This window comes from Peromyscus californicus, unplaced genomic scaffold (genome assembly GCF_007827085.1).
Source record: "Peromyscus californicus insignis strain IS unplaced genomic scaffold, ASM782708v3 Scaffold_20__1_contigs__length_68692818, whole genome shotgun sequence".
NCBI classification, from domain to species: domain Eukaryota; kingdom Metazoa; phylum Chordata; class Mammalia; order Rodentia; family Cricetidae; genus Peromyscus; species Peromyscus californicus.
The window spans coordinates 64,816,373-64,832,656 of NW_026294503.1; the positions used below are offsets into that span (position 1 = coordinate 64,816,373).

Consider the following 16,284-nt stretch of genomic DNA (forward strand, 5'->3'; position numbering starts at 1 on the left):
CCTGAAGGAGAAGGGGACGTGGACTCAAACAGTTTTGTCAGTTCCAGCCACCTCTTAGAGGAGGCAGAAGAGGGCAGGAGTCTGCTGAGACTGGGCATGTGAAGAGACTGGAGAGGATTCAGGGGAGTTAGGCCAGTGTGTGGATGGGGACCAGGGTACAGATTGTGGCATGGAAGGATAGGGAGGTGCAGTGGGAGTGGTATGTTGAAACCCCCTCAGGTGCTTACCCTGAGATTTCTCCCAGAGTCCTCGGGAAGATCCTATGAGCAGCGGGGGTACTGATCTGAGGGATATCAAATGAATCTACTTACGTGAAACTCTTTAGTCCATTCACTTTATTCTTCTAAGACAAAGCTCTATCTACACAGCTTCAATTCTGTTCTCATACTTAGTTCCTCTCTGTCCCTTCTCCTCCTGTCCTCTCCCAGTTCAAAGTGTTAGGATTCTGCACCACTCCAGCTACAGGACTGCACATGCGCAGTTTGGGGTCTTGCGTCTTACATCATCAGTGTGCGCTGACAACTATGTATGTGCCTTAAAAGCCGGATGCAGACCCCACACTCTCTCTCTGCTCTCTCTCTGCTCTGCTCTGCTCCTACCTCCCCCGCCCCACCATCTTTCTCTCTCTCCAGACCTGGCTGTCCTCTTTCCCCTACTGTAGTCCAGGGATCATCAAGTAAGAAACTGTGATAGCTAAAAGCTCCAGAAACCAGCTTAAATCCATCTGGACAGGGTGGATCTACTTCAGGCTTCTTCTGTCTCACCATCATCCTGTCAGACACAGAAACGGCCAGAGTGCCAAGCCAAGAGGGATGGACGGCTCCAGGGCAGCAGAACAGCCCACCATCCCAGGACGCCTGTCTACCTTGGAAGGCCACCTTCCCTACCCACCCCAAGAGCCAACTGATGCCCACCAAGTCAGCTGGAAGCAGTTTTTTCTGGGAGAAACGACGCCTCTATTTCTATTCACTCAGTTTTTTATAATAAGCAAAAATCCTGGAATGTTAGGATCCTGCGCCACTCCAGCTACGTGACCACACATGTGCAGTTTGGGGTCTTGTGTCTTATGTCAAGAGGGGTCGCTGGCAACTACGTATGTGTGGCATGGTCACACAATCTGTGCCTTAAAAGCTGGATGCAGACCCCACGCTCCTTCTGCTCTCTGCTCCCTGCAGAGGGGGGAAGGGTGTATCAGGTGAGGAATGCTGGCCACTGAGTGGAACATGTGGCAGTGTAGGAGGGCGATGGGTAGGCAGGGTTGGGAGAGGGGCCAGTGTCTCTGGCAGCACGGTCAGGGTGGAATGTTCAGGGTCCTTGTTTCCAGATGAATGGGAATCTGGAGGTGCCCTTACCCTAGTCAATAAGACCCAGGCCACGGGGCACTCACTGGCTGCTGAAGTAAGGGCGGGAATGCAGAACCCCAAAATTGTGGATGTAGGACAGTTTTGACCACTTATCTCCATGCTGGCAAAAATTTTCATGATCGCGGAAGATGGTAAATTCAAAAGTTCCCTCCAGTGGCCTTCTTGACTGGTTATCAAGAGCGTGTTGTGGCCAGGCCTTAGCGCACAGAGAAACCAGGCACTCATGACATATGGTGTCAGATAGCCCCCATTTGAATAGATTTTGTAAAAGACACCCCAAGGGTATTTGGGGATTTGCCTTAGACCCGCAGTTGCCCCTTTCAGAAGCCTGTGCCGGAACTCAAAGTCTAAAGCAATGCATCCACTGCTGCAGGCTTGAGGGTCATGTGGGCTGTGCCTTTGCACAGAGTGTCTTCTGAGCAAAGGGTCCCATGGAACAAGGGTGGTCTTTGCTACCGCAATGGGTTGGGGTTGCCCCTGGCATGGCAACCCCAAAACCGGGAAGGGTCCTGAACCCCTAGAGGCAGTGACTTGGAATGGGCAATTTACTGGGCCAAAAGCCAATCTAGTCTGGTGGAGTGCGGGTTTAAGGAGAGGAGTGGTTTTTCCACCATGGGGCCAGAGGCCAATGTGGGGGACGGGGAGGGAGCCTCAGCTCCTTCCCAGCCAATGCACCAAGATGAAAGGTTTCCATAACATGATATTAAGTCTCTCTGCCGATGCTGTAATCCAAATCAAGCTGAATCAAGAATAAAAGACCAAGTTTATTGGGCAAAATATTCCCAGGTGATCTTCCCAGTCCCCAGAGATGTGATCAGGAGAAGAGACCAGGAAAAAAAACCATAGGGCCATTCTCCAGGAGGCAGTTTAAATACCTTGTAGGCATAGTCTTGAGTAGTTCCGGGAGAGGAGCCACAGTTTGGCAGGTTTTCTGAGGGCAGGGTCTGGAGAAAGAGAGCGTTGGGGCCCAGCTAAACACTAATGAAAGCATCATTGCTTCCATGACTGACTCCCAAGTACATCACCCCAGGTCATTATTACTATATCCTGTTGGTCAAAGCAGTCACATGCCATGCTCAGTGAGATTTCATATTCAGGAACTCACTATATAGTTCCAATTGGCCAAAAGCTCACTGCAATGATCCTTCTGCCTCAGCCTTCCAAGTGGTCAGATTACTGCTATGCTGCTCTTGGGTCTCATTTCTTTTCCTTTTGAAGATTTGTTTGTTTGTTTTTTGAGACAGGGTTTCTCTGTGTAGCACTGGCTGTCCTGGAACTCACTCTATAGATCAGGCTGTCCTGGAATTCACTCTATAGACCAGGCTGTCCTGGAATTCACTCTATAGACCAGGTTGTCCTGGGACTCACTCTGTAGAGCCTGCTGCCTCTACCTCCCAAGTGCTAGGATTAAAGGCATGCACCACCACCACCGGGCTTGAAGATTTGTTTTTATTTATAGGTCTATGTTTGTGTCTGTGTGTTCATGCCACATGTGGATGCCCTTGGAGGCCGAGGAAGTACCAGAGATCCCTTAGAGCTGCAGTTACAGGTGTTTGTGAGCTGCTTGATGTGAGTGCTAGGACTAAACTCTTGCTAGACAAGTGTTCTACCACTGAGCTAAATCCCCAACCCCCTCAACCCCATTCTTAATTTTTTTCTTACATATTTATTTCATGTGTGTGCATGTGGAGGTCAGAAGTCAATTTGTGGGAGTTGGTTTTCTCTTCCTATCGTGTGGATCCCACTGAGCCATCTCATCAGCCCTGGGTCTCACTTCCTGAGGGAAGGTGTCAGTGAATTAGCGGTTTTCCACTGAACTGAAGTTGGTGAGAGGATTCCGAAGTAAAGGCGCTTCCTCCAAGACTCACCACCTGGCCCATGTGGGAGGAGAGAGCTGATCCCCACAAGTTGTTCTCCGCTTTCCACATGGGCATTGTGGCACATACAATAAAGACCTAAGCGCAATAAATAAATAAGCAGTAATAGGGACAACTGAGCAAGCTGGTGAGTCTTGGGGCCTGGCTGGCGGTGTTATCCAGGCAAGTACTCTACTCAGGCCCATGTATTTTAGTGAAAAGGAAATCTCAACATTCACTCCTAAACAGCCATGAGCTCACATTTCTTTCTCTCCCTTCTTCCTTTATGGTGCTTTTTCTTTTTCTTTCTTTCTTTTTAAATGATTTATTTATTTGCATTGGTGCATCTGTGTAAGGGTGTTGGATCCCCTCGAACTGGAATTATAGACAGTTGTGAGCTGCCTTGTGGGTGCTGGGAACTGAACTCTGGCCCTCTGGAAGAGCAGTCAGTGCTATTAACTGCTGAGCCATCTCTCCAGCCCCTTTACAGTGCTTTTTCAATAACATCTTACAATGCAGTCTTGTCTGGCCTGGAACTTACTAAGTAGACCAGACTGACTTTGAACTCAACCTCCTGAGTGCTGGGATTATAGACACGAGCCGGTACTCACTCCCAGTTTCTGTCATGTTGGTGATTGATCCCGGGGTTTCCTGCATGCTAGGCAAACAGTCCACCAGTTCAGCTACATCCCCAACTCCCATTTTTGAGCAACAGGGAAAGAGAGAGAAACACTAGGAGCCCCTCAGAATGTGAGAAAAAACAGATCCTGCATCCATTGTTTCCATGTGGCAAAATTTCAATACTATCAACAGAAGACGAAATTACAATGTAAAACAAAGATCCTAATAGTTCTTGGTAAGAATACAGCAAAGTTTGGGCCCTCTTTATTCTAAATTAAAATTAATACTTTTGGGCTACATATCAGGTTACATACTAAGGAGGCTAAAAAGGTAAAGCAAAAACTAACACCCCACCCCCCCCAGTCAAGCTCGGGCATGTCTTTGATCCCAGCATACAGGAAGGAGGCAGAGAAAAGTGGATCTCTGTCAGTTGAGAGTTCCAGGGCAGCCAAGACTGCCATAGCAAGATAGAGTTTCGTGGTGTAGCCCTGGCTGGCTGGGTACACACTATGTAGATCAGGCTGGCCTAAAACTAGCTTGCACCATTACACCCAACATGATGTCTTTGAAAAATTTTTTTTTTTTTTTTTGGTTTTTCGAGACAGGGTTTCTCTGTGTAGCTTTGCGCCTTTCCTGGAACTCACTTGGTAGCTCAGGCTGGCCTCGAACTCACAGAGATCCGCCTGGCTCTGCCTCCCGAGTGCTGGGATGAAAAATTATTTTGATGGAGTGGTGGTGGTGCATACCTTGAGACCCAGCACTCACTCAGGAGGTAGAAGCAAGTGGATTTCTGAGTTCAAGGCCAGCCTAGTCTACAGAGGGAGATCCAGAACAGCCAAGGCTACACAGGGAATCCCTGTCTCGAAAAACTAAAATAAAAGTAAATAAGTAAACAAACAAATAAATAGAGTTTTGTTTATGTGTGAATGTGTGGATGTCTGCAGAGGTCACAGAAGGCTTCAGGTCCTCTAGCTGGGGTTACAGGCAGTACATGGGTGCTGAGAACTGAGCTTGGGTCCTCTGCAAAAGCAGCCAGCAATCCTACCAACGGAACCATGTCTCCACCGCCCTACTCCCCAACTAAGTTCTTTTATAAGTCTTTATGAATCAAGGCAAGATTTAGCAAGTTTTACTGTAATCCTTTTTCTTGTGTTTTCAGACACGTCTCATGCAGCCCAGGCTGGAAAGAATGACCTTGAACTCCAGATCTGGTGGTTTCCACCTCCGGAGTGCTGGGATTACATGCGCCAGACACCCAGCTTTCTCCTGTCTTAAAAGTTGTAACTGAAAAAGGAAAAAAAAAAGTTCTTGGCAGGCGGAATCCAGAAACTGGTGGGTGAAGGACGTGGCTCGTGCAGGTCCTTTGAGAGAGCGTCGTCCACTAGGGAAAATGACAAGGGAAAGGACAAGACAGAGGCACGCTCGACCGGATGAATGGACTCCTTGCTTGAGAGTCTGTGGAAGATAAGCGCTGTGTGTCCCCGGCAGGCAGGTGCCACATCTCCGGTGGACTGCCCTGGGAGAGCCGAGGAGGCGACTCCAGCCTGCGCTCCCGGAGCTCCGCGGCAGAGGGCGCCCTAGCCACGCCCGTCCTGCTCCTCCGGGGCGGGGCCGTCCTCGGGGCCGGGGGCGGGGCCGCGCGCTCACGTGACCCTAGCTCATGGCGGCGGCGGCGGCGGCGGCAGCGGCAGCGCCGGCGGCTCTCGGCGGCTGGAGCCGGATCCTGTAGCCGGGGTGTGGGCCCGCGTCAGTCCGTCCCTCCTTCGGCCCCCTCTCGTCTTCCGGAGTGTGGCTGGCGGAGCCGCGATGGCGGAGCGAGGCCTGGAGCCGTCGCCGGCCGCGGTGGCCGCGCTGCCCCCCGAGGTGCGGGCGCAGCTGGCGGAGCTGGAGCTGGAGCTGTCGGAGGGTAGGCGCGCGGCGGGCCGGGCCGGCGGGCGGGCGGGCGGCGGCCTGCGGGGAGGCTGGGCCGGCGGGGCTCGCCGCTCCCCAGCCGCCAAGCGTGGCTGCGCTTTCATTGTTGTCCCGGGGGGGGCCCCCGCAGGACTTGGGGACGGGTCAGCTGGAGACAAAGCTGCGCCCTCAGGCTGACACCTTGCCCCGCTGCCCTGCCTTTCTCCTGAAGGGCCGCAAGCCTGCACCCTGTCTCCTGCCTTCAGAAGGAGACCCAGGGGAACGCCGCAGCTGCATTTCTTCCTGCTCCTCTAACAATGCGAGGTGCCTCGCCAGTGACAGGCGTGAGAAAGGAGCGGGGGAGCCATTGAGGGTCCGAGGGAGGCTGGAGGCAGTGGCGCTAACCCAGAGAGACACCCCCGGTGCTGCTGCTTTTAGACCATCTCTGTCGTGGGGGGCCGCGGGGCTTTTTCTTGGCACCTGTGTTCAGGCTGGGTTTCCGCATCTGGTCACCTTTCGGAGTCTTTGAAGAGGTGGCTACCGGTTACGTGCAAATCCTGGCCAGCACCCTCTTTATTTTGACAATGGATTAGTACAGGGAGGGTTGGGTTTATTTAGATAATTTCAAACACGGACTAAATCTAGGCACTGTTACTAGAAAAGTCCCTTGGACAACAATGAGGCGCTCAATGCCGGCTGTGGGCATGTGATCAGGCGAATGTGCTGTTGCGATCAGCTCTCTGTAAAGTTCCTGTTTTTATCGCAGGCGGCCTCTGAACAAAAGCAGCATTTTCTCCGCTCTGGGTGTCAGTACTTTGCTGATGTCTCCAGAGTTGCATATTGTTGAATCCCTTCCCAAAGGCCTTCACTAGTATTTTTCAAGTGCATTAAAAACTGTTGATTGGAAAAAAAGAGAGAATGTGACCAAGTTCCCAGGAGAGTTTCAGTTCTGACTTTTGTTAACTTATCATGGCATTGCGGGGTGTTCCCCTTTAAAAATCACTTACAGTGGAAAAACCAGGAGTGAATTTGAGTGTTAAGCAATGGAAGGAAATAATTAATTTTAATAACACTTTAAGGCTTTCCCAATGTATAGGGTGGTGCTGTTTTCACCTGTGCGTAATTACCAACATATTATTTTTCAATTAATCATTTGGGAAGTGTTTAGGAAGATAGGAATCCTTTGGGCTGGTTGCCCAGTGATACTTTGGGTCAAAATATTCACCAAGTAAAAAAAATCAGTTGAAGTAGTTTGTTAAATGGTAAGTTTCCCTTACGGTTTTCTTTTTCCTCATCATCCTTTTGTGAAAGTGTTGTCATTAAGTCTGATGAATTCCATCCAGGTCTTTTAAAACAGTTATTATTTTTTTAAAAATAACAAATCAGCTGTCGCTTTCGTTAGCCAGAAAGAGAGGTTTGGCTGGATGTTGGCATGAGAGGGAGATTAAAAATGGGTCTGATTGCTTTCACCAGGGAAGGGAAGTCCTGAGTGCTCCTCTTGGTGTGGATCTGCTCCGAATGATTATTGTTTACAGCTCTGGGTGTTTTCTAGACATCTTTAGAAAGAACTATTCTGAGGAACTATTTCTAGGATCCACTACTGATGAGCTCACCCCACTCTCTGAGAAAGGTGTGAAAGTCTTAGAAACTGGGAATGTCAGACTTTAAACATCTTAAGGTCAAGGGGATCCGTGCAGGATGTTTTGATTGGCACATGACTTAGTTTAAATTTGTTTCTTAAGGATTTGTACTGCACTAGGCTGCATTTTACTTCTCTGCGCTCCAGGAGGAAATAACAGTTGAGAAACCTTGAACCTGCAATGTCAGCGTATTGGCTGTCTGTCTGTCTTGCTTCAAGTACACAGATGGTTGGTGCTATTTGGAGTTGAAGTGAAGTTAAAATAAGCAAGGGGTCCCCAAATCTGTGGGTGGTGTTTGTGACATCAGCAGGGGTCCCCAAATCTGTGGTGGTGTCTGTGACATCTGCAGCATATTTTGAACTAACCTTTCCTTTTTAAAAAACATTTTCTCTATAATTACTGTTCAGACAAAAAGACTTGGCTTTTTTTTTTTTTTTTTTTAAGGCTTCTGTCTGTGTTTGTCACGACTTGTTGACATTGGTGCATTCTGTCTTTCCATGCCGTTTTCCTTAGGTTCAGACTGAAGTTGGTCCTAAAGATAGGGAGCATCTGAGCGAACTACGGTGGAGGATGTTCTTTGTGTGTGTGTCCTGCTGCAGGCTTTGGTCATAGATGAGCCGGTCTGCTGAGATGCAGGTCGGTGCCTCCTTTGGGCTGTTTGCCGCAGAGCTCAGTGCAGAGAGCCTGTGTGATGGGTCAGCTGCTCCAGGCTGCTCCCGGTGGACCACTTCTGCACTAACAGCCTGAAACTGTCCGGAGAACCATTTAGACACTGAATTTACACATGAATTTGATACATGAGTCGGTAGGATTTTTAACACAGTCCCAGTTTCAGTGTTCTCTCAATCTCTATCTGTGTCGTCTGTTGACAGTGAGCCCTGTTGGACTTCACCCCCGAGCTGTAATGGGGCTCAATTAGAATTGTTTGCTTGAATCTGTCCGACCCTCTGGAGTGTAATGCTGCTCTTACACACCGTCCTTTGAGCACCACTAACCTTCTTGACCGGGTGAAGCAGGTATACTTCATCCCCTTCCCCACTTCGGTTTAACAGAAGGGAAAATTTGGACTCAGAAAGGTTAAGTGTTTTGTTTAAAGCTGCACAGCTAGCGGGTGCCATTATCTCAAGCTGTGATATAATTATAGGATCTGAACGATTTAAATATCTGAGTTGTGATTGCACAATAGTTTTTTTCCCCTCTCAGGAAACACTGCATTCAGTGTTTATGCCACAGTTCTGAATAGCCTTGTTGGTTCTCAGATTCATGGTGTCTGCATGCTGCTCAGCTGCTGTATTTTGTGCCTCTCTGTGCAGAGGATACAGAGGTGAGCAGGATGCTGTGCCAGCTTTCAAGCCTGCTAGAGGACATCTCTTAAAAATGTCAACAAAACGTCACACGAGACCATGATACACCGTGTGCAGGGGCTGCCTTCTAAGAAAGGAAGCTTTTCCGTTGTGAAAAGCGGCAGAGAGCTGTAAACACAAGGTTTATGGGGTTGATAGCTCGGGCTGTGATTTGGCTGGGGCACACAAGTCGTGAGGGAAGAAGGGTGTTAGACCAGCTCTGCTGCTGCAGGCTGAAGGTGAGCAAGTCTTTCCGTGTCTGAGAACAGCCCAGAGACGGCGGCGGCGGCGACTGGAAAGGTATTTAAGATAAAATAACACTTACCGGAAGGGAGCCTCCCTTTTCTTGTTTGAACACTTCTCTGGGCAGGAGCGGCAACACATCCTCTCTGTCTCTACATGTTTCAGTCCCTATCTCTGAGTCCACCTTGAAGGCGGAGACGTAGAGGGCACCTTCTTAGGAGTTGTAGGAGAGTTGAAAAGGAAGGGGAGGTGATGGGCAGACTGTGTTTTAATCTCAGAAATGGGCAGGTCGACTTTTGCCGGCAGAAAATTTGTAAAGTCTTTCTGTTTACCTGTAGTGGGGACCCTGGTCACTTCCCTCCAGATGTCACTTACTCATGGAGTTGCAGGCTACGCACATACCCCGGAGCCACAGCTAGGCAGCTGAAATAGCTGGTGCTAAGAAATTTCAATCTAGAATATAGATTGTTGTTTTTATTTATATTGCTGCATGCTAAGCAAGCACTCTACCACTGATTTCCACTCTTACTCAGTCCTATAGACTTTTATTAAATTACATTAATTATTAATTACATTCTGTGTATGCACATTAGCTTGCATGTGAGTGTGTGTGTGCTTGCACGCACGCACGCACGCACGCACGCATATGTGTCATGGTGCATGAATGGAAGTCGGGAGAACTGTGGGATCAGTTTTCTCCGTCCCAGCTACAGATCCTGAATGGTGAACTAAGGTTGTTAGGCTTGTTGGCTGGTGCTGTTGTGATGAGCCTCTGGGTCAGCCCCAGTTTCATGTTTTTAAAATGTATTATTATTATTATTGTTTTGTTTTATTTTTTTTTCAAGACAGGGTTTCTCTCTGTATTTTTGCGCCTTTCCTGGAACTTACTCTGTAGCTCAGGCTGGCCTCGAACTCACAGAGATCCGCCTGGCTCTGCCTCCCGAGTGCTGGGATCAAAGGCGTGCGCCCCCACCGCCCGCATTATTTTTGTATTGGACTGTTGGGGATTGAGTCAGGGCCTCCCACATGGTAGGTGAACGCTCTGTCATTGTACTGTATCACCGTCGCCCGGCTCTGTAGTGTTTACTTATTTGTTTATTTATTTTTTCTCTCTTTGGAAAGAGAGTCTAGGCAGGCTCAGAAGTCACCACACCTGGCCCCCATAGATTGATTTCTTTTTGAGATAGCGTCTCTCTATGTAGTCCTTGTTGTCCTGGAACTCACTGTATAAACCAGGCTGGCCTCCAACTCACAGAGATCCTCCTGCCTCTGCCTCCCGAGTGCTGGGATTAAAGGCGTGCGCCACTGCACCTGGATTGTTTATTTAAATAATTTAAAAGGCTTTTCCCCAGAGTTTGTGCCATGAGTACTACAGTTCTCCATTGCGCTCATGCCAAAGGTGGAATAATGCCCCTTCTTGCCTGTAGTTGTTGTAATTCTTTACTACCAGTTTCTATTTTTTCAGTTATATGTTTTCTAATTAAACTGCTTTCCATTTAATATAAATTACAGAAGCCATCTATATTTTCTTTCTTTTTAAGTTGGTGGTTTTTTTTTTTTTTTTTTTTTTTGAAACAGTGTCTCAAATATGTAGGCCAAGCTGGCCTTGAACTCACAGGGATCTGACTGCCTCTTCCTCCCAAGTGCTGGGACTAAATGCTGTGCCCCTGTGTCTGGCTCCTCTTCTTCCTCCTTAAAAATATGTGTGGCTGTTTTGTCTGCAGTATGTGTTTGCACCGCACTGGGTGGCTGGTGCCCACAGACGGTGGGAAGGACAGACAGTTGAGCTGCCCGCCATGTGGGTGCTAAGAATTGAACCCGGCTCCTCTGGAAGAGCAGCCAGTGCTCTTAACTGCTGAGCCATCTCTCCAACTCCTGTTTTCTTTTAAATCAACCCAAACAGGGTCTTACTGTGTAGCTCAGGCTGGCCTGGAATTCTCCATCCTCTTGCTTCATCCTTCCAAGTGCTGGGATTATAAGCATGCACCACCACATGCGGCTTGTGTTTTTCCCCTTCTGTCTTCCTTTTTTTCTTTCTTTTATATATACATACATACATACGCGCGTGCGTGTGTGTGTGTGTGTGTGTGTGTGTGTGTGTGTGTGTGTGTGCGTGTGTGTGTATTATGTGCATAAGTGTTCTTTCTGCCTGCATGTATGTATGTGCACCATGTGTGTGCAGTGCCCTTGGAGACAGGAAGAGGCATGGAGCCCCTTAAATTACTGACTGTTGTGAGCTGCCATGTGGGGGCTGGGAATTGAACCCAGGTCCTCTTTAAGATCAGACAGTACTCTTAACTGCTGACCCATCTCTTCAGCCCCTTATTTTTATTTTTTATAATTATTTTTTGTCTTTTAATTTAATTTTATTAATTTATTATTATTATTATTTTTGAGACAGGGTCTGGAATTTGCTATGCGGACCAAGGTGTCCTTGAACTCACAGAGATCCACCTGCCTCTGCCTCCTGAGTGCTGAGATTAAAGGCGTGCGCCACCATGCCTGGCTTATTGTTGTTTGATTGTGAGTGTGTGTGTATGTTCACACATGACGTGAGTGCAGGTGTCCTTGGAGGCCAGAAGAGGCCATTGGATCCCCTGTAGCTGGAGTTACAGGTGGTTGTTAGTGAGGGATGTGGGTCCTGGGAACCACACTGGTGTTCTCACAAGAGTGTGTGTGCCCTTGAACACTGAGCAGTCTCTCCCACCTTCTGCCTCGCTTCTTTCTTGGTGTGGCTTTAGGATTGCAATGAATTTTTGCTTGGTTCAGTTTGATTTGAATGGAAAAAAAAATCAAGTCTCTCTCTTGATGACTTGATCTTGGCATGAGATGGGATTGTATAATCATTTGAGAAGTATGTGTTGGTGTCTGGTAGGTATCTTGGTCCAAGTCCTGGCTCCATCCCTTAGCTAGCCGTGTGACCTTGGACAAACTGCCTGAGCCCCCTATTTGGGTTTCTCCTATTGAAAGACTGAATCCCTCATTGGAGTTGTAAGGAAATTTACTATGAGCTGGGTATAATATGGCACAGAAGGCATTTAACACGTGTTCACCTTTATTTGGCCCATAGTGAACAGATGCTCAGTGACGGGGCTCTTTCTAACACCTGTACTACTGAACAGAAGAGGTCCCCTGTGAAGTGATGAGTGGAGTCAGTCAGTTTGTGAAGATGTGTTTTAAACATTTCCACTCTACCATCAGTTGTTCTGCTGACAGCCTAGATCCCTGGTCTCACACACGCTAGTTCCACGGACGGCCGCCTGGAGCAGAAGAGCTGTTGGTTTGTTTCCTGTAGACATCTGCTGTATGCACGAGATGCCTGCCTGAGCCTGAAGGACCAGGCACATGGCTTGAGTGTGGTTTCTGAGTCTCAGGCTTCTGTAGCCATGGAAGGCTGGTGTGAGCACTTCAGCCCTCAGCAGGCTGAGCCTAAGCTCCCCCCGACCCCCATTCGTGCCCAGGGAGCACCTTCTTTTGCTTCCTCTTCCAGTTATTTTCTGGGAGCTTCTCCTTTGAGTTGACCTGCAGCCACTCTTGTTGAGCCCCATAGTCCAGGCCTGGCTGGCCTGACCTCTCGGATGATCTTTGGTCTTTTTTGAAGCTAAAGCTTACATTTGAAGCCTTTGCTGAGTCCAAGGGTCTGACATTCATTGTCTTTGCATTATAAGTTTCCTGACGGAACAGATAAGCTTGCATGTTGCTTACCTTGGGGTCAGTGCTAATGCTTCCGAACACATCAGTAGCCCATTTTATTGTTGTGTACCATGGAGGCCAGAAGAGGCCTTTGGATCTCCTGGAACTGGAGTTAGCATGTGGGTGCTGGGAATTGAACTCAGATACTCTGCAAGAGCACACAGTGCTCTTAACTCCTGATTGTCTCTCCAGTTCCCACCCTTACTCCCCTTTCCCTCATTGCCCAGAAGAAGAACTACTTCCTCCCTTCCTGTTCTGAAGTGCACACCTCTGTTGCGTTCTCAATGTCACCCGCCCATCGGTCCTCCTCTGTGGGATCTGGGACCCTTCTGTCTCTTCATTTCTAATCTTTTTGGCTCAGCTCCTCATGTAACTTCTTGACTCTCGGCTCTTCTTGTCAGCATTTACAGTTGTCCAGTGTTTTCTGGGAAGACGGGAGAAAACACAACAGACCCTTCCCAGATTCTGCATGAGTGACTGCTTGCTGTCACGTGTCAGCATTCTCCTGTGTCTAGAGCAGAGGAGACACCAGCTGTGTCTTTTTCTGTTTTGCCTTTGCTCACTGCTCGGTCCACTGTGTCTGCCTCATCAAGCCACTGAAACAGCTGTTGCCATGGCTACTGGTTAGTCTCATATCAGACTGAGTGCCTCTGGATTTCTCTGTAGCGCTGGACACAGCCCTTTGCTTGTTGTTTTTAATTTTTTAATCTTTTTGAGACAGGTCTCTAGCCCAGGGTGTCTTTGAGCCTGTGGTAATCTTTTTGCCTTGACCTCCTGAACTCTGGGATTACAAGTGTGAATACCATCCCTGGCTGTGTGGATCATGATCTCAATGACGTTTTCTCTTTTCTTAACTTGATAGCATGGATCCTTCTGGTTCCCAGGCTGTTCTCATGCTCTGTCCTGGCTTCTTACTCCATCTTTCTTCTGATGCAGGTGTCTTCAGTAACTTGTCATTCTTTGTCATCTTACTTACATACACTTACAGACAGTCTCACACATGCCCAGGGCGTCAGCTGTCGGTGGCCCTCAGTTAACCCCCGGCTATTACTCTCCAGCACTGACGTCCTCTGCTGTGAGCACACCACTGGTGTTCTCCCAGACACCACTTATTTAGTAGCTCCAATGCTTCCCCTGTCCTGACTCCTCTTCTATATCTCCTTCCTCTCTCCAACGATGGCCATTATTTCATAATGCTGACTTTCTGTCTGGGATGGTCGATTTCCATTGTCAACTAGTGTCTTAGTTAGGGTTTCTATTGCCGTGAAGAGACACCATGACCACATAGCAACTCTTATAAAGGAAAATATTTAGTTGAGGGGTCTGGCTTACAGTTTCAGAGGTTTAGTCCATTATCATCATGTTGGAGACATGGTGGCATGCAGGCAGACGTGGTGCTGGAGAAGGAGCTGAGAGTCCTACAGCTTGCAGGCAACTGGAAGTTGACTGAGTGTCACACTGAGGGAACCTTAAGCAAAAGAGACTTCAAAGCCTGCCCCCACAGTGACATACTTCCTTCAACAAAGCCACACCTCCTAATAGTGCCACTCCCTGTGAGCTTATGGGGGCCAGTTAAATTCAAACTACCACACATGACTGGATCAAGAAACATCAGTGTATTAATGAAATGGACCTTTGGTTGTATCTTCAAAGGCTCTTCCGGAGAGGATTAGCTGAGGGGAAAGTAGGAAGATTGCTCTCAGTGTAGGTAGCACATCTCACGGGCTGGGGTCCTGGCTGGATCAAAATGGAGGGAAAGAAAACAAGCAGACCCAAGTTCACACATCTCTTTCACAGAGTTCTGTAGGCCGGATGATAGGTATAGAATAGAAAACGATTGTTTATCATTTACACGTCAAGAAGCCGGAGCTCCAGGTAGCCAGCTCCTGCATTCTTGTGAGGGCTGTGCTCTGCTTCAGAGATGCTGCCTTCTAGCTCTGTCCTCAGATAGGGGTGAACAGGCTTTCCTAAAGCATTGTGTAAGGACGGGCACTACTCCTGTTCATGAGTGCTCCTGGTCCCCTGTGGAAAGCCCTGCCTCTCCCCACAGCCACACTGGGAATGAAGCTCCAGCACAGGAGTGGGGTGGGGGTTCACCACTGTTCTCACCATAGCAGCTCACCCACTTTAAAATGGGGCTTCAGATGGAGCCCTGTGTCCTTGACTCTTGTGTCTGTCACTTCCCCGGAGCACCCACTGCTCGTCTTTTCTCCTCCTGGTCCACCCTGCTCTATCCTCTTGTGATCGTTTTGAAATAAACCAAAATCTTTTTTTTTTTTTTTTTTTGTTTTTCGAGACAGGGTTTCTCCGTGTAGTTTTGGCGCCTTTCCTGGAACTCGATCTGTAGACCAGGCTGGCCTCGAACTTACAGAGGTCCACCTGACTCTGCCTCCCGAGTGCTGGGATCAAAGGCGTGCGCCACCATACCCAGCCGAAATTAGGTCCCCTTGAAGAACAGCCAGTGCTTTTAACCATTGAGCCATCACTCCAGTCCCTATTTTTACACATTTCTATTTATTTATTGTTTTTGAGATAGGGCCTGGCTTTGTAGTTCTGGCTGGACTGGAATTTGGAGGGATCTACCTGCCTCCGCCTCCCAAATGCTGGGATTACAGGTGTGCGCTACCATGTTGGTTGCAAGTAGTATCTTTATTGCATAGTAAGTGCCAAAAGGAGACACAGACACTTTAAGATGCTAAGATGAAGGCTATTGGTGGCTCTGTAGTATTATGGGAAATGGTGTCATTGGGGCTCAGGAGGAGTTGGCCAGGGGAAGAGAAGACTAGATTTGTGACTCAGAATTATGATGATGTTGTGACTAGAGTTCAGTACATCTAGTTTGTCTGTATACATGGTCAAGGCTGAAGGCATGACTGGGGTCGGGGCTACCTTGTGGACCGTATAGTCTCAGCAGGATGCAGGTGATCATGACTTCTTCTTGGGGATCTGTGTTGATATACTACAGATGCTCAGTTCTGTGGTACATGGTACAATTTGGAATGTTGATCTAGTTAAAGTTTGGTGGAATATATTACTATTTTAATAAAGACTTGGAAACCTAAGGTCAAGGCTAGGGGGATGACTCAGTAATTTAGCCTCAAACATGAGGACTGGCATTTGCACCCTAGAGCCTGGTAAATACTGGGTGGGTGTGGCAGCCCAGTCTAGCCTCAGAAAGCAAAGACATGGGGATCCCCAGACCAAGCTGGCTAGTGAGACTAGCCATAGCATCAGTGAGCTCTGGGTTTGATTGAGAGACCCTGCCTCGTTGAATAAGGGTGGAAGAACCAACCAATTGAGAATGATTCCCAACATCAAGTGTGCCCACATGCATGTGCAACCCTACACATGGGTGCCAAACACGTGCAAACATGTACACCTACACACATGCATCACACACGCACAAGTTGGAAGAAAAAAAACAGAAAATCTAAGATAAAATGGAATCTTTAAGGTTTATAATGGATACAGTTTGCTTTAGTGGCTGGCCACTTGGTGTGTGCTGTGGCAGTTGGCCCCAAACCCCTTTCTTCTGAGGAAAGACTTTAAAGACTATGCAGAGTTACAGATGAGTGTTTCCCTAGAGAGGGGTAGATTTAGGTCCCCATGTCATGTGACAAAGGGCACCATTCAC

The 16,284-nt window shown here is 48.3% G+C and overlaps 1 protein-coding gene across 5 annotated transcripts in view; it reads left to right on the top strand.

The window, feature by feature from the left end:
• Positions 1-5,498: 5,498 nt before the first annotated feature.
• The window catches only part of Dip2b (disco interacting protein 2 homolog B), a 205,921-nt gene continuing 195,135 nt past the window's right edge, over positions 5,499-16,284 (top strand). For 3 of the 5 annotated variants that reach the window (XM_052748954.1, XM_052748955.1, XM_052748959.1), the window contains exon 1: positions 5,499-5,747. In XM_052748954.1, the coding sequence (XP_052604914.1) occupies positions 5,648-5,747 (100 nt within the window). In that variant the 5' untranslated portion in view covers positions 5,499-5,647. The remainder of the gene's footprint in view (positions 5,748-16,284) is intronic. The other 2 variants (XM_052748957.1, XM_052748958.1) reach the window with 1 other exon arrangement.